General features: G+C 42.5%; 1 protein-coding gene across 3 annotated transcripts in view; it reads right to left on the bottom strand.

The window, feature by feature from the left end:
• The window catches only part of sema5ba (sema domain, seven thrombospondin repeats (type 1 and type 1-like), transmembrane domain (TM) and short cytoplasmic domain, (semaphorin) 5Ba), a 281,741-nt gene that overhangs the window by 72,373 nt on the left and 191,838 nt on the right, over positions 1–17,530 (bottom strand). For all 3 annotated transcript variants that reach the window (XM_034110160.2, XM_034110161.2, XM_034110162.1), the window contains one exon: positions 9,869–10,154. In XM_034110160.2, the coding sequence (XP_033966051.1) occupies positions 9,869–10,154 (286 nt within the window). The remainder of the gene's footprint in view (positions 1–9,868; positions 10,155–17,530) is intronic.

Here is a 17,530-nt window from a genome sequence, read left to right as displayed (position 1 = left end):
GAGTGAGGAAACATCTCCTAATCCAGTTCTACACAGCCATCATCCAAAGCATCCTCACATTATCCATCACCGTCTGGAACAGCAGTTCAGACAACCTCTCCCGGAATAAACTTCAACGTATCGTCAATAAAGCATCAAAAATCACCGGCAGTCCCCTTCCATCACTCGAATCACTTCACCACCAACGAACTGTCACAAGGGCAAAGAAAATCATGTCTGACCCCTCCCACCCAGGTCACCATGTCTTCCATCTTCTGCCCTCAGGGAGGCGCTACAGGTCACTGTCCGCCAAAACTGCTCGCTTCAAAAACAGCTTCTTCCCCTTTGCAATACGGACACTAAATGGACTCTAAATAACCCCAATGAACAATCACAATCCACCACACCTTGAACTTTATGTTATGAAATGTCTTTGCCCTGTGCTGTGTGTTGTCTGTTTACTGTATGTTGAACTGTATGGAACAAGCTGTAATACTCTGCACTGAACACGAATTCCACCAGCCTGGCTGTGTGGTCATTACAGATTATAATCTAATCTAATGTTTCGGGAAATCAAGAAGGAACATGTTGGAGCTTTCTTTCCCCTAGTAGTGTGTTGTGCTTGTGTGCATGTAAACGGTCTGCAAAGGCTTAAATTCCTCCAGCGGTAGTTTCTCCTTTCATGAGATGTGTAGCAAGTAAATGACTTGAATACTTTATATATCACTGAGCCACAATCTGTACGGACCAGAACACCAGGGAGCATGTGAGGTAAACACAACTGATATGCATCTCAGTGGAACGCCTTATCGGTATTCGCTGGGTGTTGCTGGAGTTGTTGTTGAACGTTTTCAATAAGATCCCTAAGATTTCTCCTTTTTTTCTTCTCTTGGTTGTTTTGACGACATGATCCGTCATAATATGCCTTTGCTATCCAGTGGCTTTCTGTCTCCGTGCGGTCATTCTAAAGGGCTGGTTTGTTTGTTTGACTCAGCACGCTAATGGAAAACTACAGGCCAAATATTCATTAAACTTGGTTGAAGGGTGTCGAGTGGGCTGAGGGGAAACCCATTAAACTGTGGAGCAGATCCAAGTAACCGGCTACACACGTTTTGATCTGCTTTCTTTAAAGGTGGGGAGAGTTTTGGAGAAACCAGCTCGAGTGCGCTAGGATTTGAAAATACACAGCCGGAAGAAATCTGCGACTTCCTCACAGAGCCCCTCCCCCAACACACACGAACGCGCACATGACCAATGAGGGCACGAGATAAGTTTGTGCCCAGATGGAAGGCTGACAGGCAGGTAGGCCATCCAGTTACTTTAGCCGGGCCGGCTCAGATGATTGGTCGTGCTTTTTACAGCGCCACGGCTTCCACTGATGACGTTTCTTTATGGATTTGTTGTCAAAGCACTTCAGATATTCATTGCTATCGGGATGTTAAGAGCATTCCATGGAATATAACAACAAGAGTATCTCGAGCCGGTTCCTCAAACTTACCGACCCCACCTTTAATATTGCTAGATAAGGCTGTGTGCTGCATTCACCTGGTGTCGGAAAGATCTAACAAAATGTGTTCCTGTCTGGTAACACTCACATGAACGTCGCTTTAAAACATGCAGTTTAAACGCTCGAAACAATGTTGTTTTCACATAAGGATTTAAAGCTCATGAACACACAGAAAATAGAATCGACTTCACAACATGGCCGATGGGATTATCCAATGATGAATCCACCATTTTTGTCGGTCTTATTTGTCTTTTTCTTTTCTGCAATTTCTTTTGAAATGTTATTCATAAGATTGCATTATTAACCTGTCTTCAAAAGCACTTTGGTCAACATCTGATGCTCCTGTGCCACAACAATAAAGTGACGTGACAAGAAAACTGGCACTTGCACATGCACGCACGGCGCACACACACACACACACACACACACACACACACACACACACACACACACACACACACACACACACACACACACACACACACACACACACACACACACACACACACACACACACACACACACACACACACACACACACACACACACACACACACACACACCATGTATACATCACTTCAGGGGACATTAAATTGACTTACATGCATTTCCTGGAGACTTATCCTAACCTTAACCATAACCAACACATGCCTAACCCTAACCAAGTCTTCACCCTCAAATTAATGATCCCCTTATGGGGACCTCCAATTTGTCCCCATAAGGGAGGCGAGTCCCCACACGTGAGTATGTAAACAGATTTAGGTCCCCACAAGTATAGTAATACTAGGCCACACACACACACACACACACACACACACACACACACACACACACACACACACACACACACACACACACACACACACACACACACACACACACACACACACACACACACACACACACACACACACACACACACACACACACACACACACACACACACACACACACACACACACACACACACACAGCTGAATCCCCAGGTGTTTAGTTAATGCGCCTAACCTCCTTTTATGTGAAAAAAGGAACGGCTAAAACTACATCAGGGCCGATGTTTCACCCTCAGTGAATACCTGCAGCGCAGCAGAAAGGAAAAAATGGCAAACTCAGCACCTCGGCTGCAGGGAGCAGAAATTGAAGCCCGGCTGCCAGGATTATCCGAACATGTTTTTATACCGCACAACAATAAACCAGCAAAAGCAACAGCTCTGGCCCAGAACTGAGTCAGCAACACCTACACCCAACGACAAAGCAACAGCACAAGGAAACAGCATTAGTTTTCTGCTGTACACTTGGCTGAGTATAAAAGCATTGTGAAGCATGCGAGAGGGAACATTTCATCACCGTGCTGTTTCCCTCTCAGCCTCACTTGACCTATTTCACAGCAGTTCTAATCAAATGCAAACTCAGAGAGGAAACCCAAACAAAGTGCAAATAGTGGGAACAGATTAAAATAAAAAGGGGCAGTATTAAAACAGCTAGGGAGCAGATTTGTCAAACTGTATTCAGATCAGGCTCGGTTTTCCACCGAGGGACTGCAGTGTATTTCATGGTAGATTTGAAGTCGGCAGGTAGAGAGGACGTCGTGTACAATCAGAAATATTCAGGAAAGTGGCTTCACTTCACCGCCCAGCAAATCATGTATCTGCCGTGCCGAGTCTGATCCCTCTTGAAGTCAGTAGCATGTTTTCTATTGGAGGGATTTCAGGGTCAATAGTTGTGTTCTGTGAATAAATCAGATAGGGCTGGACCCGATTATCCGAATATATGAATATTCGTTCGTAGGAGTACTATTCGAGTTTCAATTTCCTTATTCGGATATTCGTTTTTTTCGTTTTTTTTTCTTCGTCAAATTGAATTAATTGAAAACTCCAATATCAACGTAAGAGCTTGTGCCTCTTCGGGGGTGCTAACACTTAACCATACACGTTACTTTCTCCATCTTTACAATGTAGTTATTACTTTTTCTCCGTTGCAACAACAACTTCCTGTCAACAGCGCTACCTCTCCTTCAAAATAAAAGCATGACCATACAAAATAGGAAGCCAAGCCAAATGACACTTAACACGTATACAACTGAAACGAAAGTAACGAACACAATGCGATATCCTTTTCAATTTCAAAGAACACACATTGGGTTACATTAACAAATAACTATGAAACAACAACACTGTAGAATAACTAAATGAATTCCGTGAATAAACCGAAATAAACGTGTGGTAAAATGGCATTCGGGACAGCCCTAAAATCAGGTAAAATAAGTGTGTGTTTGAAGTTGAACAGCATGAAAGGGTTCATACGATACTGAGTGAGCTTTGCAAGGGCTAACACTTATACTTTTTTGAGCCTAATAATCAATTAAATGTTGGCAAATGTTAGACCACTCAGTGCGACCACGACAGAAGGACCCTGCCAATAAGGGCCGGAGTTAATTAAAAGAGGGGGCCGTGCTCAGAGGTCTTAAGTGTCTTTTATTCTGAGGGATTTGCTAAAAACCCTCTCGGTTACATCAGCGTCTGGGAGAAATTACAGCAGCATTACTTCCTCCTCTGGCTCATTATTTCACTGATTGATCTGTTGAATTTTATTTCTTTTGGCGGATTGATTATTGGCCATTCGTCTACTTTCAAAATCAGTTTACTATTCCACAGAAGCTCCGAGGAGCACTGAGGAAAAGCAGAGGCATTAAAACAGTCAGGGTTCACTTTGCTACCACAAAGAGGAGAGTGGAGGGGTGAAACATAGGTGTTTATCAGGTATAAAGGGGTTCAGTAAGTGCTGTAAGTTATGTATTTACCCTTTTGATTATGTCTTCTTTACTAAGGGTGCAACAAGCAATTATTTTCATTTTCAATTAATCTGCAGGTCATTTTCTAGACTAATCGATTGGTTGTTTGGTCAGGGGTGTCAAACTCAATTTAATCGCGGGCCACATCAGCATTATGGCTGCACTCAAATGGCCGGTTGTAACTTATATATAAATATATAAAATAATGTATTATATTACATTATTGCCTCTGCATTGGATTATTATCTGATAGGGTAATAACTTCATAATTCACTACGTCTGAAGTCTGGGGCAAATAATTGCAATTCTCTTCAGTGAGAATGTCACAAAATGATTTAAAAAGAAAAGCTGGAAAAAAAGTAAAAAACAGAAGTGACATTTAAAAAAAGTTACATTAAAAAAAAAAGTCATTGAGAAACAAGTCTAATTTGAGATGCATTCTGGGACATGTAGTTTATGGGCAACGTGCTTCTGTAAATCGTCATCTAACCGTATAATAAACATATTATATTCTTTGCAAGCTCTTGTGGGGCCACATGAAATGAAGTCGCGGGCCGGATTTGGCCCCCGGGCCTTGAGTTTGACACCCCTGGTCTACACTGTAACAACTCAAAATCTTGCCAAGTATATTCGTCTCATCTCGTCAGAATGTGTCTTCACACTCGATATAAGACCTAATGACTGAAGAGGTAACAATGCAGTGAGATATAAGGTCTTGTTTTTAGACAACGCATCTTCAAGACTCTTAAAAACATCTTATTTTGTATCTCAAATGAAACAAGTGTTTTAAGCTGCTGTGGTTTTTGTAAAGAATGGTTCGTCTTGTTTTAACAAATACATCTTACTTGATTAAAAAACGAATTCTTATTATTATACTGACATCAGCAAAAAACGTGTAACAACATCTACCTGGTAAGATATAATTCAAAATAAGTTTTCACAGATAATCACAAGATCTCCTTTATCTAAATATCCCGTCTTATTTCAAGAAATCTAACCAAGCAAATGTTCACTTGCTCTATTGGCAGATGTTTTTACTTATTACAAGCGATAACATCTTGTTTTCATTATTCTTTTACTTGATTTTGGAGCAGCATTTTTTCCAGTGTATAAATTAAATGAAGCGACCTTAAACACAGAACAACATCATGTGAGTGGATCATGGAGGAGTAACAGCTGAAGGAACCAATAACTCCTAAGGGAAAATAAACAGTGTGTGTGTGTGTGTGTGTGTGTGTGTGTGTGTGTGTGTGTGTGTGTGTGTGTGTGTGTGTGTGTGTGTGTGTGTGTGTGTGTGTGTGTGTGTGTGTGTGTGTGTGTGTGTGTGTGTGTGTGTGTGAGCTTAGTGAGTGAAAGTAGCAACATACCAACCATACCATCTCTGACCCAGCAGGGGATACATATTAAAGCTCAGTCTCTGTATATGTACATGTGCATCAAAGTTTCTCGGACTCAAGAGTGGTGTCGAAATGTTGCATTGTGTCAGTTTAAAACCCAATGATAGCGACTTTAATGTGATATGAAACAGAGAGGCTGAAAACAGCATTTTCTGCCTTTTTTCATGAAAAACTAATTTAATGATTAGCTGCAGCTTAATTAAAAAAACAACTAAAAACGTTATTCTTGTGCAATACTTAGTTGCTTGAGAAGTGCTTTGATTGTTCTTGGAGTTACATTTAAAAAGATAGAGTTCTTCATAATTTCACAAAGTCTTTCAAATTGGTTTAGTCCAGACTCAGACACTTTAATATGAATTGAAACAGAGAGACAAAGTAAGTCTCCATATTTGAGAGGCTGAAAACGGCATTTCCTGCTTTTTTTCATGATAAATTCATTAAAGGGGAGCTATCATGCAAAATGCACTTTGTGATGTCTTGTACACATCAACATGTGTCGCCAGCATCAGAAAATAAAACCCTCTCTCTTTTCCTCCGTACCCTAATCTTTTAAAAACGGGTGTACAACGAGCGGATACAGATTCCATCCGAACTGACGTGTCCATCCGTGGTGACCCACAGAAAGCTGCTATCAGAAACAATGCCTGACGTGTTTTGGACGTCTTTGTTCACATTAGCACGCCTCGCTAACACTCAGAGCTAACCTGTGCTGGAGAGCACGTGTGTTTAAAAAGCAGGAAGTAAAAAGGAACTCACATTGTGATAAACCCGCAAGAGGAAAAGCATTTGAGCTCCATACTGTTTCAGAAATAATGGATGGCGTTTTATCACAGCCGATTTTAACTTTATCTCCGGTAGAATTCTGATCAGGCATTAGCTCCGCCTCCTCTTTTTTTTCTTTTTAAGCTAAGGACCCAAGATCTGCGTTTCTCTAGCAGGGCTTCAAAAGAGGGGTTTGAGCAGTACGAGGCACGGCTACAACGGGGGAACTGTTTGGTATTTTGAAAAAAAAACTTCACACAGATGTTTTGTATAGGTATGGCCCTACAATATATGTTTCCAATATAGCATGATAGGTCCACTTTAAAGTATCCCAAACTAACAAAGCAATCAGTTACTATTATCTTGCAATACTCAGATTAGGTTAACACGTAACTAGTTATTGAAACAGAATAGATTTTTAAAGTAACCCTCCGAGCCAAATAGATGAATGAACACAATATTTAGGAGTCCATTGTGGTGGTTTAAAGAGCATCGCAGGACACATGCAGCGGAGGTGACTGCAGTATTTAGACCTGTCCCACATTGCGAGGATAAATACTGTGCACCTCCTGCTCTGTTTAACATCCCCAAACTCCTGAGAGCAGCGGCGAGGCTGTTCCATTTAGGCCAGACAGATGGAGACAGTGTTTGTGGTGATTACATTAACATATCCAGCACCAACGAGGAGAGGAAGGAGGAGACAAAGGACCTCGGACAAAAGCTGGGAGCTCACAGATTTTTCTCATTACCTCCTCTCATCTTTCTCTCCCTCTCTCCCACTCTCACTGTGGGTTTTCTGTTCTGTTGTCACTTCAGCATTCCTCACTCTCCCCCCTTTCTCTCTAAGTGCTGCTAAAGATGGCTGCGGGCTGAGGGAGAGCAGCCATGTGTCGGAGAACAGCTGATAACAGGTGAGGGAGCAGAAGGTGAGAGGCAGGAGTTCCCCTGACACAACAATACATCTGAACACCAACAATACACACACACACACACACACACACACACACACACACACACACACACACACACACACACACACACACACACACACACACACACACACACACACACACACACACACACACACACACACACACACACACACACACACACACACACACACACACACACACACACACACACACACACACACACACACACACACACACACACACACTAAACTGGCAGTGAAGTAAAGTTATTATCATGGCGCTCTTCTCAGGCCATAATGTGCTGAAGGTAATGACTTTCTTAGCTGCCTGTTCTTTTCCCTCGTGGCCTTCCCCTAACGCCCAGAACCACACTACGACTTCTTACTTTGCGTTGAACAGCCTGCAGCCTTAGCGAGAGATAATATACTGTAATAGTGAGAAAACAAGAAAGAAACTGAACGAGAATTCTTTAGACAAACCTCATGATACACAAAGCTCTATTCCCGTTGTCAACTCCAGGATCTACTCCAGCACGCCGTGAGCTAATAAAGGCAGTGCGGCAACTTATCGTGTATGTTTAAATATCAATAGGGGAAGTCTTAAATAGATTCAAAATCTGAGAACACCAACAGATTATAGTGTTGGACAGACTCAACACACTGCGTTTTCCAGTCTTAGATCAAATGCTGCAATTCCACTTTCAACTGAAGTTAGAAAGTCCAGACAGAGTTCTGATCTCCACACGTCGGCTCTCAGTGTTTACTCTGGAATAATGTGTGCAACACTCCCACCTGGAGCAATCACCCAGCAGAGTGTGTGTGTGTGTGTGTGTGAGGAGTGTGTAGATCCAGAGCTGCACACTGATCATTAGCAGCAGCAGGAGGCTCTGCACACCGCCTCGCTGTACAGGTGGGGAGATGTTGGAGTTGCAAACAAAAGTGAGGGCTAAACGAAAAGAAGTTGGAGTGTTTTGGTATTTCAGAGTCACTTACTGGCTTTGAAGGGCTCTTTAGCACAGCTGCAGCTTGTTCTGTCCTTTCTGTTCAACATGAGGGGAGTTTTGAAGTATCATGCATGGATAAGGAAACACTACAATACGTTCTACCATCTCTGTGCGGACGTTAAAAGGAATATTTCACCTGTAAATTAACCATCTGCATATCAATTAGTCACTGTTTGCTACACACATGCCTTCACGTTCAACTGATAATCTCTACTTTAAAGAGTCCTCTCCTGCTGATGTTCAGGTGTATATCAGTATGTAGTGTCTCTACTTTAAAGAGTCCTCTCCTGCTGATGTTCAGGTGTATATCAGTATGTAGTGTCTCTACTTTAAAGAGTCCTCTCCTCCTGGTGTTCAGGTGTATATCAGTATGTAGTGTATCTACTTTAAAGAGTCCTCTCCTGCTGATGTTCAGGTGTATATCAGTATGTAGTGTCTCTACTTTAAAGAGTCCTCTCCTGCTGATGTTCAGGTGTATATCAGTATGTAGTGTCTCTACTTTAAAGAGTCCTCTCCTGCTGATGTTCAGGTGTATATCAGTACGTAGTCTCTACTTTAAAGAGTCCTCTCCTGCTGATGTTCAGGTGTATATCAGTATGTAGTGTATCTACTTTAAAGAGTCCTCTCCTGCTGATGTTCAGGTGTATATCAGTATGTAGTGTCTCTACTTTAAAGAGTCCTCTCCTGCTGATGTTCAGGTGTATATCAGTATGTAGTGTCTCTACTTTAAAGAGTCCTCTCCTGCTGATGTTCAGGTGCATATCAGTATGTAGTGTCTCTACTTTAAAGAGTCCTCTCCTGCTGATGTTCAGGTGTATATCAGTATGTAGTGTCTCTACTTTAAAGAGTCCTCTCCTGCTGATGTTCAGGTGTATATCAGTATGTAGTGTCTCTACTTTAAAGAGTCCTCTCCTGCTGATGTTCAGGTGTATATCAGTATGTAGTGTCTCTACTTTAAAGAGTCCTCTCCTGCTGATGTTCAGGTGTATATCAGTATGTAGTGTCTCTACTTTAAAGAGTCCTCTCCTGATGATGTTCAGGTGTATATCAGTACGTAGTGTCTCTACATGTCTCCATGCTTTAATGTTCAAAAAGCTCTTTATTTCTCTCATACTGCCTGTGCTGCAGCACCTCTTTTCACCCTCTGTCTGAAACCAGAGCCCAGTCTGCTCTGATTGGTTAGCTGGCCAGCTCTGTTGTGATTGGTCAACCGCTTAGAGATGTCCCGCCCCTTAGCCTATCACGTACAATGTGTTGGAGCGTTGAGTACGACTAGATACATGAGAATTGCATTATACTGTATTATACTGTATACACATCAGAAACCTCATGTGTAAATGATTCAGATTCAAGGCATTTATTCTCATTTGTGCATACAGTAGCTACAGTGTAGTTATGACAATGAAAATCTTAGGTCACAGGCTCCTCCAACAGTGCAACACAATAAAACAGATAAATAGTGCAAGTAAATACAATAAAATAGATAAATGTACTCACACGTTGGTGGTGAAGATGCCGTAGATGAGGTCTTGCTCCGGCAGGTAGAAGGTGCTCTGCAGCTCGTTGTAGTAGAAAGGGATTTCCCCCGAGCGCGAGCAGTTGAGCCGGGCCTTCATGAAGGTGGTCCACGTGTCCTCCAGGAGGAACCGCCCGCCAATGTCGTTCTTACAGACTCGCGCCACTCGAGAATACACCGTCTTGCCACAGTCGTGCTCCACGGCGTTCTCCCGCAGGAAGAAGAAGGTGAAGAGGCCGATGTCGTAGGCCGAGATGAAGTGAGGCTCTGAGGGGAGGAAGGATTATTACGTATGACTCTAGGGAAACAGGAATATTTGCAACACTTGTCTTCTAGGTCAGGATTGTCGTAAACTTTTTCACCGAGGGCCAGACACAGAAAAATATATGATCGGCTGGCCACTCCGGTATATTGCCTCATAAGTTCAGTTATAAGTTAGCAGAATTAATCAAATGTAGGTAAATTATGCTTGATGCCTTAAACAGCCTACATCACAGCTCTCGATAGGGTTTCATTTATTTTGTTGGCAGCTCATCCCTTAAATCAGAAGCCTCAGATTGATTATAATAAGGGGAAATATGAAGGGTGTATTTCAAGCTTGTTAAGTAAATAAGTTATTGGGTTTTTTACTTATCAACTAAGATTTGCGAGAAGGTGTTTCCAACTTGAATTGACTGAATTTATTTGAAAAGTGGTCTTGTTAACACATGAATACTACTGTGTGATATACGTGTACATACATATTTAAGAAGTACAATATAAGACAAGCACACGTTTCATCAGTGGGCCGTATTACATTATACTTTTTTTAATTAGCTGAGGGCCGATTCAAAATGGTCCGTGGGCCGCATTTGGCCCCCGGGCCGTAGTTTGGAAACCCCTGCCTTGGACACTCAAGACATAACCAAAGATATAACAACATAGAACCACAGACACACTGCTGATTGAAGGAATTATTATATTGTTGTGCAACAGTATGAGAGCCAGAATACTTGCGTCAAGTCCGCCAAGAGTCTGTGTGTCTGTCTAAAGCATAACAGAATCTCACAGGTTTTATACACTTCTTTTTAGGCCCCATTTACACGGGAGCGCAAACGGACCGAATTCCTTATCAAAAAGGCTTCCATTCAGACGCATTCGGCTCATTTGACGTGTCCGTTCACACGAGACCACTGGAAACGCTTTAGTACATATGTCGGGCCTGTAAGTGGCGCTGTACTTCTGCCACAAAATACACCAAAAGCAGCGATGAAGACCCCCCCCCCCCGAGCATGGTTGCCCTTCTGTTTATTCTCTGCGGTGGATTTAGCAACATGTAGTTCATGTAGTTCTCCATGTCCACTTGTCTCTGATGGTTGTGGTAGAGGAGCTGTAGATTTTGCACTAACATCTGTAGCATGGTCAGTAGCTACATGCTACAGCAGTGAGCAGCAGAGATGGCTGTCACTACCCGATCCGTCCCCCTGCCCGATCTGTACTCCGGACGGCAACCCAAGAAGGACACTTGACACAGTGGCTTTTGGCAAAGCTGAGAAATAAAACTCGAGAGAGATGAGTTATTGTGATTACAACGTGACTTTATATTATTTAACAACTCTTTTTATTGGGTTCTTTTATTTGGGGTTAAGTACATTGTGGGAATAAGTGAGAAATAGATTTAACTTCTGTTAGACAGCTATCATACTGAATACATATTTACTGTGAATGTGTGCAAACATGTACGGCATATGGCTGTCTAACAGAAGTTAAATTCAGGAGGAGGAGGAGGAGGAGGAGGAGGAGGAGGAGGGAGAGAGGAAATACAAAATGGTATCTAATAAATCCGCCTGATGGTAAGTCCATGGCTCGATGTCTGTTCAGCTGGATGTCCGTGCTGCGTCTCTTGCCCTGCACACAGGGACTGAGTCGTGGTCCTTCACGTGAAGCAGAACAATCGTTTGAACGAGATGTTACCGTCATCCTTTGTAAACACGACTCGTTGCTGGATGCAGAGCGAGAGCTTCAACTTCTAAATCCAAATGAGACCAGAACCCAACACATGGAGGCGGGTCTAACATCGTTTCACTTCTCTGTAAAGGCGTAAAAGGATCAGTCGAACTTCTTCTCGTCACTTTTCCCTGCTTACCTTTTTGTTTTCTTGTCACGCAGGTGCTTTGGGTTTTATGTGCAGACATAAAGTTGTTTTGTATTCGTGGTTTCTGATTACACCCGAAGTGATCGGAGAAGCATTTAAACTCAAAGCAGCCTCTCTTTAAGAAACAGCGTCTTTGTGACTCTGGACAGTTTCTATTGGAGCTGTTTTCTCACCAAACAGGTTCGCTTTAATGATGACGTCGATGTGGGGAATTGGAGAGAACAGACCTTTGTGAATATTCTACTATACGTTGTTCTGCCTTGTTCTTAGGGCGGAACGAGGTGACGTGTTTACAATGATTTGTATATAAGAATAATTCACAACAGTCAGCGTGTTATCTGTTGAAGGCATTTGTGAATGTCAACTATTTTGATTTGAATAACTAAGGTCAACGTTGAAATACAAATGGAAAATACTTTTAAATCCCATGGGTTTTCTGTAACTGAATAACAACAACAACAACAACAACAACAACAACAACTTCGGTGTTCCTTGTTCCAAGTTGTACTTTGAAACATAAACACACCACAAAGGAAAAGCTCCCCGTGGATCATCACGCTGGAGTTTTGGGAGCTTTCTCCTTTCAGGCGAGTTTGCAGAAACGATGACACAGAAAAAACCTCCCGTGCTGCCGTGGCTTCTCCACCGGGACCATCGCACCGTGAGGTCACACAATACTCGCAGCAGCACCGACGGGAGAGAGAGGAGTAAACCCTCAGTCTGCACTGCCGTAACCCCACAACAAGAAAAGATTAAGATGTACACACACACATCGCAAACAGACCCACACACACACACACACACACACACACACCGTAAACAGACACACACACACACACACACACACACACACACACACACACACACACACCACAGTCAACACGACACACAAACAACACACACAACACACACACACACACACACACAACGAAACCCACACACACACACACACACACAACACACACACACACACACACACACACCGCAAACAGACCCACACACACACACACACACACCGCAAACACACACACACATCACAAACAGACCCACACACACACACACACACACACACATACATCACAAACAGACACACACACACACACACACACACACACACACACACACACATATCGCAAACAGACACACAACCCGCAAATGCAAACACACACACACAACGCAAACACACCCCGCAAACACAAACACACACACAGACACACACACACACACACAGGCACACACCCCGCAAACACACACACACACAATCCCAACAAATGCACACACACCCCACAAACACCCCCGGCAAACACACACACACACACACAACACAAACAAACACACACACACCCCACACACACAGCAGAAATGGCCTGTTAACAGCCGTAATGGAATGAGCCTCAGGGCCCGTGAGGCTTTTTATGAGCGAATAAGATTTACAAAATGAAGCAGGAAAAGGGAAGAGACAAACCTGCTGAACACACAGCTGCTGCGCTGCTATCCGACCAATAAGGAGAGGAGAGTTCAACGTTTTATCAAGGGTAATCACGTTCTAAATTAAACGACATTTAGTCATATTATTATGTAGTGTCTCTCCTGGGACATGTCTCCATGCTTTCTCATCCTGCTTGTGCTGCAGCACCTCTTTTCACCCTCTGTCTGAAACCAGAGCCCAGTCTGCTCTGATTGGTTAGCTGGCCGGCTCTGTTGTGATTGGTGAACCGCTTAGAGGTGTCCCGCCCCCTTGCCAATGTTTTGGAGCGTCACGTATCACAAAGGTCTCGTTGTCAGATTGGCCAAAGGAGTTCTGAATAATGATATTTTTATCTATTGAAAAATAATTATCTTTAACTTTGCTTAGTGTGCACTTGAATTAGTTTGAAGTCACAACACGAGTGTATGGAGATAATGTAACCTTGTGGACGGAAGACTGGTGTGAGAATAGAAAGAAAATGAGATTAAATAAGATTATTAATCCGGTATTTTCGTGTTTTAATTCAAATTAAATGAGTAAATTGAAAGTAGGAAAGTAGTCCTCATCAGTGGAATGACATTAAACCGATCGCATTCGGTATTAAAAATTGTATTTAAAAAACTCAAATCATATGAAATCGGGCTGATCCTTTGTTATCGTTTTCAGCATTATGCATGACACCCTTAGTCACCATGTAATGTGTGTTATGTAACAGAAACAGCTTGTAGACCAAAGCAAAGTGAATTGATGACACCAGGCATGCAGGTGAAGTGTGTTCCGCCCGCTGTGCCACTCACCATCACTGAAGAGAAGCTCATCATAATGCTCTGCAGCTCCTCTCCCTGCAGCTAAAGGCCATGTGGCGGATCTAATTGTGTGTATGCATGTTTGAGTGTTGTAGGTAAGAGATAATGTGTGTGTACAGCCTGCCTGAGCCGCTCTGTGGATGCACAACAGATTCTCTGTGTTTACATACCTGTGTGTGTGCTCACTGTACGTGTGTGTGAGGCAAAGGACAGATTCTGCATTATATTACTGAAGCTGCGTGGGTGCAAATGTGACGAGTTCCTGCAGAGCGGCAAACCGATTGTTCGATCTGGCAGGCTGGTTCGGATCACGTGACATCGCTTTGCATCAAACATGGATACAGTTTAAAGAGCAAGGCTGCTTAAAATTCACAAACAAGATTCTGCATGAATGCAAAACGCCTGTTTATATCCAAACAGACAAACAGATGGTTTGATGCACGTTTTAAAATCACCAATATTATTGTGTTCTGATATTACTTCTTGGTCTTGCAAAATATTGTAGGAAACATTATTTCTCCATGTGTTGTGTTCAACGTCAGCTGTGCACAGTTGCCTAGGGCGTATAACACCTTTGAGACCGAGGACCGAGGTATTATAATGTCCCTTTGGGGAATAACACGGAACAGACCTTTGTAAAGGGTTTTATATATATGTACATATACAGTATATAAATATATATAATATATATATATTTATAAAACTGACAAGTCAAATCAAGCAATCTGATTGGTTCTTAGCCGTGATTACATTAATAGTCCCACTAGAATAAACCCAGCCAAACCCAATAACGATACCCTTATAGATGTCATTCTAACAGATGCAGCTCATAAGTACGTGTCTGTTGGTGTTCTTCCTGATGATGTCAGCGACCATTGCACTATTGCTTGCGTTAGGAGCACTAAGTCGCTCAAAGCCAAGGGCCTTATCGTGCTCAGGCGCTGCTTCAAACACTTCTCTGAGCAGGCTTTCCTACACGATCTGGCGGAGGTTAAATGGCACTTCATAGCGTTAATTCCATCTGTCGATGTTGCCGTCCAATTTGTTATTGATCACTTTTTATCGATTATTAATAGACATGCCCCACTTAGAAAATTCAGAGTCAAGAATAGGAACACTCCATGGTTTACTAGAGAACCATCGGATCTGATTCATGATCGGAATAAGCAATGGTCCTTAGCTAGAAAGTCTAACACTAGTGATGACTGGCTTCTTTTTCGTGTCCTCAGAAATAAATGTTCAGCCCTTATTAAAAAAGCTAAAGCTGATTACTATCTGAGCTTAACCACTGATTGTTTTAACGACCATTCTAAGTTCTGGAAAACAATTAAATCACTTCAGAACAAGAAGGTTTCTAGTTTCCCACAGAAGCTGAAGGTCAGTGATTCTTTTATTTCAGATTCAGATGGTATGGCTAATGCTTTCAATGCTCACCTCAAAAAGGCTGGTCACATGTTTGATGAGCAAAGTCAGGACTCTCTAAATGGTCGTACTCAGCCCTAGTCAAGAGATGAACTCCCCTGTTTTTGATTTAGCTTATTTCTCGGTCTCTGAAGTCTTACAGGGTTTGCAATCAATTGATCCTAAAAAGTCTGCCGGGCCTGACGGCTTCGACCAGTTCTTTTTAAAAATTGCAGCTCAGATTATAGCACAACAGGTAACTGATATTTGTAATCTCTCCCTGTCCACTCACACACTGCCAGCTGTGTGGAAGAAAGCTCTGGTATCGCCCCTCTTGAAAGCTGGTGATCCCACTGAGTTAAATAACTATCGTCCTATCTCAAATCTGTCTGCGTTATCAAAGATTCTTGAGTCCCTAGTTTCTACTCAGCTAAAAACTTTTTTTAAATTCACACAACATCCTTAACCCTATGCAATCTGGATTCAGATCAAAGCACAGTGACTGCCGGTCTGAAAGTCTTAGACGACATTAAGGCTGCTTTGGATAAAAAATCTGTTTGTGTTGCATTGTGTATTGACCTGGCCAAAGCATTTGACACTGTAGATCACCACATGATGTCTAATGTTATGTTGATGTCTCGTTTCGGTCATAATGCCATTTGCTGGTTTCAGAGTTATCTAACCGACCGTACTCAATGCGTCAGGTTGGGTAGTACTGTCTCTGACCCCGTCACCTTGAAGAAGGGAGTTCCACAGGGCTCTATTTTGGGGCCTTTGCTCTTTTTATTATATGTAAACAATATTTGTAATCAGATGCAATTTTCTCCCTACATATGTATGCTGATGACACTATTGTATACTCATATGCTCCTTCTCTGGATATGGCCGTTTCCAATTTTAAATCAGATTTTATCACGCTGCAGCATGCACCTCTTGATTCCAAACTGCTTTTGAACAGTAAGAAAACCAAAGCAATGCTTTTTGCTCCCAAGTCAGCGTCCTCTTGCCTCTCCATTGACACCCTTGATGGCGTCTCTGTTGAGTTTGTCGATACCTACACATATCTGGGCTTTTGGTTGGACAGTAATCTGAACTTCAAACACCATGTTGAAGTTCTAACTAAGAAATTGAAATTCACTCTTGGCTTCCTTTACAGACTTAAATGTTGTTTTTCAACTTCATCCCGTAAAAGGTTGGTCTCTGGCTTATTCCTGTCCCAGCTGGACTACGGCGATACCATCTATAGATTCGCCTGTCCCACTGTTTGGCCCAACTTGTCCCACTCTACCATGCTGCACGGCGTTATATATCAGATGCACCCTATAGGACTCATCATTGCAAAGTGTACAGCCTAACTGGATGGTCCTCACTGTCTATGCGTAGGATACAGCATTGGTTTGTATTAATGTATAAAGCCATTTTAGGAAAGCTTCCACTGTACATATGTGCCAGATTTCCCCCAGTGTGTGACTCTCACAGCCTCAGATCCAGTGCCTGGATGCGGGTCCAGGTTCATGCCGTGCGGACTGAGGCTGGAGAAAGGAGTCTTTTTTATTATGGTCCTTGGTCTTGGAACGACCTTCAATCACGCCTCAAGCTGAGGGCACTTGTCTCAATAGCATGTTTTAGATTGAAGTCGTCTGAAGTCCTTTCCACCAGCTGCTCTTGCAGTAATAAGTAGTGCCTTTCTTACTGTCCTATGTGCTCAATGTAGAGACTGCTTTTTTGTCTTTTGTTTTCTTAGTTATGTTCTCTGCATTTTATATTTTGTGTTATGTGTTATGTGTAACGTTGCTGCCTTCTTGGCCAGGTCAGCATTGCAAATGAGGTTCTA

The sequence above is a fragment of the Pseudochaenichthys georgianus genome, chromosome 21, assembly GCF_902827115.2.
Source record: "Pseudochaenichthys georgianus chromosome 21, fPseGeo1.2, whole genome shotgun sequence".
Taxonomy (NCBI): Eukaryota; Metazoa; Chordata; class Actinopteri; order Perciformes; family Channichthyidae; genus Pseudochaenichthys; species Pseudochaenichthys georgianus.
Note: the sequence above shows the minus strand (reverse complement) of the source record. Positions and strands in the feature narration are given on the sequence as shown.